Genomic DNA, 9,718 nt, shown 5'->3' on the forward strand with positions numbered 1-9,718 from the left:
AAAGGGAGAACATATTAAACATCTCAAATAGGTTGAAAATGTACTTATTGAGCACTTTTTTAGCCAAACATTTAGATGTAGATAGGGCGGAGCTAATATGTGAGATATGAAGTTGGTTATATCCCGCAATTTTAGTTCAAACTATATATTGTCTTAAGAAATTTATTAAATATATACGAATTTTTTAATTTAGAGCGCAGAATCTCAAACCCATAAACTTCAAATTTTGATTTTGCCTCTGGATATAGAGGCATGAGATTCAAAGTGTAAATATTCGAAATATGAGAGATCACGGTACTAATTCTAGTAAGAAATTTCTCATTTTCAATAAAGCCAAGATTAATGATATTAATACGTATACAAAACTATTCAAGTGTTAGGAATTGAAATACTAGAAGTATATACGCAATTACACTAGATTGTTTAAGAGTACAGTTCAAAAGCTTCTGCCCATAAAAAGCTAATGCTAAAGTTAAGGCATCATTCCAAAAGATACAATAAAAATCCTAAACGCATACAACCCCTAAAAGTGCTACCGAGTACTAATTGTAATTTGGAAAAGCATCAATCATCATATGATTAGCCTTTACTCAAATGGGCCTACTTTACTGAGTTAGAACTGCTCTAAGTTGGATCATGGGCCGTCTTATTGCGTCTCTGAGCCACCAGATTTCAGGGCTTTAGTACGTATACAAACTGGATCTTTGCGCATTTTCTGTTGGGTAGCCCATTGGTGAACTAAGTCTTGAATTCCAGCAAATGCAACCAAGAATTCTGCTGCATCTGTTCTGCTTAACACTTTCTTCACCACCATTTCCATTGCCTTTAGCCTCAGGTTTTGGGCCTTAGTAATAACCCTGTGGATCTTCTTAAACTCAGATTGAATGCAAGCCATTGCTTGCTCTCTATTTTGGGCTTTCTTTGGGCCAAATGGTAAATGGAAGATACAATTAGCCTGGATTTCAGCCATTTCCTCATCAATCACTGCCTCTTCAATTCGAAACTCGTTGATCAATTGCGGTAACGCCACCTCAATGGCAACTGATTCTAAAGCAGAAGAGTGAGCCAAGTGACAAAGAAGATCCAATATTGTGGAGGGCCGCCAATCGCCTAACCAAGTCAATGTGGCTAGTTCTGGTGAAGGAGTCCATTTAGGCATGATTAATTGGGCCATATCTTTGAGCTTAGTAGGGACCATGGCTGTGTTGTATTGGGCCCGAAAACGATTAAGTTCTTCCTCAATTAGCCCGTCGACGGCCCATCTTGCTTTTAGCTGTTTCTCTAATCTAGCTGCTCTGTTTATCTGCTCTCGCCTCCATATACCCTGTTTTTCCCAAGAAAACTCTTCCCCTGCTCAAAACACGTATACCCAAGTTTCATAAAACAATGAGATGAATCAGTCTGGAAAAATTCAAGTAATGAGAATCTTGACACATTAAGCCAGAATTAATACTCTATAACGTGGGCAACCAAGAACTTCAAACAATTCCTGAATTTGATGGGCTACTAAAAAATTTCAAGAGAACAGAAAATTCCCTCATTCTGGTGGGGAAGCTGGATTATATTACACCACAAAAACCACATTCTTGATACCAAATGAGAGGAAGAAAAAAGACAGAGATAAACAGAGGAGGAGAAAACAGTAACTTATTCTACCTCGTGAAGTGGGTTCCCATTTTTGTATTGTTTTGCATATGACAGGTTCGCTAATTTTCTCGGAGTCAATGATCTCATCGTCATCGAGTTCATCATCAAGTATTGCTTTCCCTTTGTTATTGACATCTACGTGATGAGTTCCTTCAACAGTTTTCCTGTCAAAGTAAAAGAATGGTGGAGAACGGAGCGAAGTAGAATTAGTATAATGCAAAAGAACTTGTCGGGAAAAAGGGTAAGGGTTAACAAGAACGTACAATATGGGCAAAGACGAAGCTCGCTTCATTCTTTCTTCCGTTTCCTTTCTGAATCTTGGTTCGTCCCTCTATCAGGAGTCGAAATTGAGAAATTTCAGTTACATGGAGCTACCAACAGAGAGAATGAACCTGCTAACTGATTTTACCGACCTTTTATAGGTGGATTAAGCGCGGGCCTGTATTAGTAAACAAGAAATAAGATATGATGCGGCGTTAAATACCATTCGTTTGCTTATAAGTAAAGAGGCATAGATGAAAACGAATACATCCCCTCAAATCTAGAGAAAATAATTAGCTCAAAATGAAAACGAGGTGCCTATTTTTAGCCGGTTGACATTGATAATGATAAGCTTAATAGATGCATGATATTTGTTTGACCAAAAAGTGTTAAGCTTTCTGTTAAGCTAATTAATGAGAAAATAGAGGGTGAATCCTGGTCAAGGATAATTAACTCTAGATCAAAGCATGTTAAATACGAAAACAGAAATACAATCGAGTTTATAACTTTTTTGAGACTATAAAAGACATCAAACGTAAATGATAGGCTTACATTCTTGGGATACCTTCCGTAATAAAAGAACAAAGAAGAAATAGAAAAAATACCGTTGGCGGCTACGGGATCTATATTGATTTGACGATGATGATTACAAATATCTGTAACCAAGATCTAGACCTTCGCTTGTTTTCCCTCCCAGATCCTCTCTGGTTCTTCTGTCTCTTTTTCTTTTAGGTGGGAGCCCCCTTTTTCTGTCTTCTTACCTCCTTTATATATTATCAGTATCCCCTTTTGTCCAACGGTCCTTAGCCAGAATACCCCAATCCCTTGATTGTACTCTATGTCGCTCCCTCTAAGTATCACGGCATATATATTGTCGTACAAGCTTTCTGATGGTTCGATCTTGGCAGCGGACGAGATACTCGTCGTTATTACGCCTTGTAGATGCGACCACAGATTAGTCGACCCCTTGCCATTCCTCTAAGCGCTAATCTGCGTATGGTCAGATTTTGACCCACACAGTTAGTCCCTCCGCCCGTTGGGGTCGCCTCTTGGCGAACTCGATGGGTGGACTCTGTCGATCCGAAAATTGGGAGAAATCTGAACGCTTTTTGCGAGGGGCGAGCACCTCATGGCGAGGTAGCGACGTGACGTTTCGAGAGCTGCTTCGGACCGTCTCGTTAGTTTAGAATGTCATCAATATTCCTCATGCGTCATTATGGTGCACATTTTCTATGCATTGTGTCGTTTCCCGTGCCCTTCCCGTTTTCTAACTGGCGGCCCTTGGTTTTCCTGCTCAGGGCATTTTTGTGCCTATAAATAGGGGAGGCCTCTCATTTGAATGTTACGCTTTCCAATTGCTTAAGGAAGAACTTTACAAATCTTCTTCTTCTCCTTTAGTTTCTCATATTTCTGCTTCTATTACGATTAGGTGTGATCATTGTCTTTTTCCTTTACCATTTTCGTTTCCTTTGATCAAAGAAAATATGGCTAGTGCCCCTTCCCGCTCTGATAGACCTGTTAGTGCTCCGGCGCCGGAAAATGACGTACCCCTGTCGAAGGGGGAGTGGAGATGGCGGAAGACGAGGGTTTCCCGACGGTAGATGAGGTGGTTCCCCGCCCTGGGAAGGCGAGGACAGACTTTAACAGCCCTACTGGAGACGAGCCGGAACCCGTCTTTTCTACGATGGATGTTGCAGCGCTTACGGCGTTCAAAGCCAAATGGGGGATCCCTGATCAAATTGAACTGGTTCCGGCGAGTCGGGACATAGTGCATATTCACCGCCAGGGCTACTGCGCTTTTTATGCTTATCCCTTTGTCATCGGGAACACGTTTCCTCTACCTTCCTTGGTGGTGGATTTTTGCCGTTTCTATGAGGTGCGTCCGGCTCAACTCTCTCAGTATGCGTACAAGCTTTTTCTTATGCTTATCAAGTACGCGGAGCTGGCCGACCGACCGAGGGATTTCTCTACAACACTTGCTTCACCTCTTCGCCCCCCATTTTCTTAGAGGTACGATGATTCACATATGCCACCGAGGAGCTAAGAGCTTGGTGGTGAAGATGGACGATAAGGCGAATCGCCACTTTTGGGAGAGCTTCTTCTACGTCCGAACAGAGCACGTCGTGTCGAATTCGGTGAGGTTTCCTGAGACGTGGAATTTCGCTCGTAAGCCTTTCTTCTTATTTACTTTATGCAATTTTTCTTAAGATGGTCGCCGGTCGTCTCCCTTTATTGATCTCATTGAGGGTTTGCTTTTGCTTTTGTAGCCGAGAGAGTACCTCCCCCGCTAGTTGTTGATATCCGCGAGTGGATGAGCGCAATTCTCCCCCACACGATGGGGATTCGTGAATAGGCACCTTTCCATGAGAAGTTTGGGCGCAACCCTCTTGTTGGTGAGTTGGCTCGTGTGGTCTTGCTTCGTTCTTTGCTCCGTAGTTTTTATAACCTTATCTTTGTTTGACCGAATCTCTTCACGTTAGCAGGTCGGAGATGAGTGAGAAGGGCGAGGGCTCCTGCGCTTGGATTCCGTCAACCGGCTCCTTCTACCCGACCCATATCAAGAGCCACTACGGAGGAAGATGTACAGAATTTGGTTGCTCAGTGAAACGCACCTGCGGCCGAAACCGTGCTCTTGGAGGTTGCTCCTCGCCAGGAGACTCCGGTCTCCGCAGTCCATGCGACAAGTGAACCTTCTCGCGTCGGTAGCGGAGAGGCCTCATCGAAGAGGCGAAGGATAGTTTTGGAAGGGGCTTCTTTAGCTGAGACGCCCTCAAGTGGTGACCTTGTTTTGATGGTGCCCGAAGCTGGGGGTGGTGCCAGGCTGGGTGAGGAGGCGATGCTCGTTGCAAGCGTTCAAGAGGCTACCGTAGTGGAGGGACGGGGTTCCGAGGCTGCCGCTACAGTTCTGAGTGGCTCATCGTCATCTCAACCGGGTTGCACCCCATCTTCGGCCGGTGAGAGATTGAAGGGCGTCGTGGTGGATGAGTATGAGTCCGATTCTGACATTGATCCCGAGGACATGAGCATGTTCTAGGAGGGCTTTACTAGGGTCGACGTAAGAGCGGAGGGCCCTTCTTGCATACTCGAAATTCCATCGGATTTTAACCTGTTGGAGGACACGGTGGATTTGGTGCCTCAATTCGACCTTCTGTGTTCCGCCGCTGAAAGCGAGTCTCTTCGGGAGCTCAATGATTCCGCTTTGTCACATGGCGTGGCCGGGATGGCCTTGAGGGTGAGCTTCCTTTGGCCATTTTTCTTTGTTTTGTGCTATTTTGCCTTTGCTGATTCCTACCCTCTTTTTTTAGACTTACTTGATGAGATCGAGAGTGCTCGTAGGACCGAGACAAGGGTTGAGGTTTTTCTAAAAATGGCCGAGAAGTATCGGTGGTATCGCAATAGGTGGCGTGAGATGCACGAGCAGCTTAGGGTTGGCGTTGGTACCCAATCCATCAGGGAGGAATTGGAGAAAAGAGATGAGGAACTAATGTGGTCTATCCGCAAATGCAGCGAGCTTGAGAAGCTACTTCACGCCAAAGACGAGGAGCTCGAGGTGGGCAAAGCGGTTGTCGCGGAGTGCGAGGACCTTCAGGCGAAGGTTCTGTCTTTACGAACTGAGCTTGAGCAAAATGCTACTAGAGTCGCCGATCTGAGTGCAGTATGGACGGAGAAGGTGGCCGAGCTAGAAAAGAAGGTGGCCGAGTTGGAGAGATCCGAGGGGGCTCGAATGTCGGCTTTGGCAAGGGCGGCGGCACTAGAGGACACTATCCTCGTCCTCAAGTCAGAGCAGGAATCTGAGATGGCGACGGCCACACTAAGGGAGGCGTGGCTCGAAGAGCGGATTGGTGAACTTGATCGGGATGCCTCGAGCCTAGGAGACCGAGTTGCGGCTCTTGAGGCCGAGAAGGCGCAGTTATTAGCTCAGGCTTCCCCTCAAGAATCTGCCTCTACTACTATTCCCTGCCGTCTGTATGAGCTATGGGTTCATGCTGAGGCCCAACGAGATATATACAAGGGTTCGTAGGAAGCGGGGAGCGTCCATGAGGCCTCTTTTGAAGATGTTCGGGCGGAGGCACGCAAGGCTCGTCTTTCTTGTGGTTATGACCCTGTGACACTGGATGCCGGTGAGTGTGCTGAGATTGGAGATGGGCTTCTTTCTGATGACGACGATGCTGGGGAGAACGGCGGTGGAGACGATGCCGAGTGAAAAGATTTTTGCAGTTTTTGTACTTAGTTTTTGTTTTTTGTTTTCATCTCTTTCTTGGGTCCCGTTTTTGGCCTTTTGTAAGGTGCAGTTGTTGCGCATGTACATCTTTTGAATAAAATAGTCTCTTTGCCTTTGGTTACATATCTTTTGACCCCCCCTTTTTTAAAGAGATCTTCGGATTTCCCCACGATGAGTCCCTGATTTTCGATTGGGAACTCGAATGCAGTTCTATTTTGCTTGATTGAGTGGGATCGGAGTCAGAATTTCCCGCTTGGGTGAAGTCAGTTTTGACTTGTAAATTCGAAGTCAGTTTTGACTTGTAAATTCGTATATTACTTCCGTTTGGCGATGGCCAGGGGCCGTAAGGGTGTGAATTCGAGCGAGGTCGAATTTCACTTTTACTTGGCGATGGCGGGGGGTCGTAAGGGTATGAATTTGAGCAAGGTGGATTTTCACTTTCACTAGGCGATGGCCGGGGGCCGTTAGGGTGTGAATTCGAGCGAGGTCAAAATCGTATCCCGTTGTGAGTTCGAGTGAGGTCGAACTTCACTTTCACTTGGCGATGGTCGGGGGCCGTAAAGGGTGTGAATTCGAGCGAGGTCAAAATCGTAACCCGTTGTGAGTTCGAGCGAGGTCGAACTTCATCTTCACTTGGCAATGAGATTTGTCTGTTGCATTACTTATATTGGAGAACATTACTCGTTGTTGCATTGGTTATGCGGCGTCAGAGTGAGTCCCGCTTTGTTTAATTTTGCTTTCATTGGAGTGTTGTGCGTCGTTGCATAGTTCTTATGCGTCGTTGGAGTCTCATTTTATCAAGTCCCTTCATTGCTCGGCCAGGAGAGGCCGTTGACTGGACGGGCAATGAAATTATCGCTTGGTCCTCCATCAATTCAAATGACGATCGGTCGTGACTCGTAATATTTTATTGGCTGAATTGGCGTAGGATTGTCATGGCGAACATACGTGTAAGCTTTTCGAGTTCATGTTCTGCCTGTGTTGGAGAGATTATATGTTTCATGGACTTATTGCTCAGTCCCAGGTTATGGAGATTGTTTCTTAATGATGTTGGCCTGTCCTGAGTGGTTTGTCATTTGTAATATGGTTCGACGCAGAGGGTTTTGCTCGGTCATTGCCTGAAAGATGATGTGGTACGGAATGTTTTCCTGTGTTCGGTGGCATTTGTTCCTTGTCCGCGAACCTGTGAGAATGCTAGAGAGAAAATATGACACGTTAAACCCAAACAAAATTGCCTGTTACCTTGGCCTGCTAAGTCAGTAAGAGGGGGAAGGGCGCTGCGGGGCTACTTGCTCCGTCCCGCATTCGAATGGCAGTTTCAGACTTGGCAGCCCTGTGTTTGGCCTCGCTGTTAGTCGCATCTAGGCTTCTCGTGGGCTGAACTTCCCTTACCCGTCGGAATCTCGAGCTCGGGTCCCGATCCGATCCCATCCGATGCGCGCAAAGAAGAAGGGAAACATGTCATACTATTCTGTACATAAATCACGTAGCGCATATGGCTATAAAAATAAGGCAGGATACGCAGGTTATTCCAAAGAACCACACAGTAGGCTATCGTCCCTTCGTAGGAGGTGGAAATACAGATCAGCGCGTAACGTGTATACGACAGTTAGAATCGTGGTCGCGCTAAGTGCGTAGCGGCCGTGATTTCACTTTGAACACGTATATGACGTGCCAAGCCCGTCGCTATCGACGAGGCGTGGGTTTTGTATAGATATTGGACATAATTTCGTTTTCATGTAAAGATCTGACCCTGATTGGTTTGGTTATTTCAAAAGCTTGCCTACAATTTTCTCAAGTTGGTATTTACACAGAGGGTGGGGCTATGGCCACCGAGAAGCGAAACTCTGGCAGGCTTTAGAACTAGAGGAAACTAAAATTTTGTCTAAGAAGTCCCCACAGACGGCGCCAAATTATTTGACCGAAAACTGTTAAGCTTTTTGTTAAGCTAATTAATGAGAAAATAGAGGGTGAATCCTGGCCAAGGATAATTAACTCTAGATCAAAGCATGTTAAATACGAAAACAGAAATGCAATCAAGTTTATAACCTTTTTGAGACTATAAAAGACATCAAACGTGAATGATAGGCTTAGATTCTTGAGATACTATTCCGTAATGAAAGAACAAAGAAGAAATAGAAAGAATGTCGTTGGCGGCTACGGGATCCATATTTTGATTTGACGATCATGATTACAAAGATCTGTAACCAAGATCTAGACCTTCACTTGTTTTCCCTCCCAGATCCTCTCTGGTTCTTTTGTCTCTTTTTCTTTTAGGTGGGAGCCCCCTTTTTTCTGTCTTCTTACCTCCTATATATATTGTTAGTATCCCCTTTTGTCCAACGTTCCTTAGCCAGAATACCCCAATCCCTTGATTATACTTTACGTCGCTCCCCTTAAGTATCACGGCATATACACTGTCGTACAAGCTTTCTGATGGTACGATCTTGGCAGCGGCCGAGATACTCGTCGTTATCACGCCTTGTAGATACGACCACAGATTAGTCGACCCCTTGCCATTCCTCTTAGCGCTAATCTGTGTATGGTCAGATTTTGACCCATACAATATTTGTCTTCGCATAAACTATTTTTTAGTTAAGTATGGTTAATTAGTAAATGTTCTTAGCTTATTAAATTACTTAGCCATAACAATTTGGTTAAACATCCCATGCGCGTAAGTTATTACTTGCTTTGATTATTTTTCTTTCTTTTTAAATGAGATTATTCATGTCTTTACATAATAAAGCCCATGGTCCTTTTCAAGCTTAGGGTTGTAGGTTGGGGGTAGTCGAGCGTTTCTTCTCGTTGTGCCGGCTCGTCTTATAGTATTTTGTCTAGGACTGCTAGCGGTTTTTGTTGTGTTTCATATTTTTGTTGTCTTTCACATTTTGTCCTTTCTATTTATTTGTTGTCTTTTACAATGCTAATACTATTTTTCTGGTTTCTGTTATTGTTACGGATCTATTGTTACTGAGCTGAGGGTCTCCCGGAAACAGCCTTTCTATCCCTCTGAGATAGGGGTAAGGTCCGCGTATACTCTACCCTCCCTAGACCCCACTGGTGGAATCCTACTAGATTGTTATTGTCGTTGGTCTTTTTCAAGCTTGGAAGTTGGAAGTAGAGCAATTACTTAGCAAATCACAAGTCTACCTGAGATGAATTAAGTTAAGGTTCCTTTTTGTAGCTGTTTTTTTGTTTTTAATTATCAAAAGGAACCACCATTCCCAACATATGGATCTATTAATAACCAAATGTGAACACTAAAAATATGTAACCTAGTCACCTTCCTTCCTATTGAATGGAAACCAATTATTTACAATTGAGGTTAGCAAAAAAGGACCTTTTATGCACACTGCCTACAGGCCTAATAGTAAGAGAAGTATGAATTTCTAGCTGGTTGATGCTTAGCTCATATCTCTGCTCTAACTAGGATATAGTTGATAGCAGAAATGTCTTACAAGTTGCATCACTACTAGAAATCCGGTAATTAGCGATCAAAAAAATCGACCAACTTTGGTCGGTTATGACCAATTACCGACCAAAATGCGACCAAATACGCTTGGACGGTATTTTGGTGGTCGCTTTAGT

The 9,718-nt window shown here is 44.3% G+C and overlaps 1 protein-coding gene across 1 annotated transcript; it reads right to left on the reverse strand.

The window, feature by feature from the left end:
• Nucleotides 390-2,078, reverse strand: LOC109224674. Its single transcript, XM_019389207.1, has 3 exons — nucleotides 1,911-2,078; nucleotides 1,657-1,811; nucleotides 390-1,350 (listed from the first exon to the last, which is right to left on the reverse strand). Exons 1-3 carry the CDS (start codon nucleotides 1,937-1,939, stop codon nucleotides 647-649), a joined length of 888 nt encoding a protein of 295 aa, XP_019244752.1. The 5' UTR covers nucleotides 1,940-2,078; the 3' UTR covers nucleotides 390-646.

This window comes from Nicotiana attenuata, chromosome 3 (assembly GCF_001879085.1).
Source record: "Nicotiana attenuata strain UT chromosome 3, NIATTr2, whole genome shotgun sequence".
NCBI classification, from domain to species: Eukaryota; Viridiplantae; Streptophyta; class Magnoliopsida; order Solanales; family Solanaceae; genus Nicotiana; species Nicotiana attenuata.

What these genes read in the sequence shown, in the direction of transcription:
- LOC109224674 (XM_019389207.1), bottom strand. Translation starts at nt 1,939, where the DNA reads ATGAAGCGAGCTTCGTCTTTGCCCATATT. An exon ending in GCTTCGTCTTTGCCCATATT is followed by an intron (nt 1,812 to 1,910) that starts GTACGTTCTTGT and finishes TTACTTTGACAG; the next exon opens with GAAAACTGTTGAAGGAACTC. An exon ending in ATGGGAACCCACTTCACGAG is followed by an intron (nt 1,351 to 1,656) that starts GTAGAATAAGTT and finishes TGTTTTGAGCAG; the next exon opens with GGGAAGAGTTTTCTTGGGAA.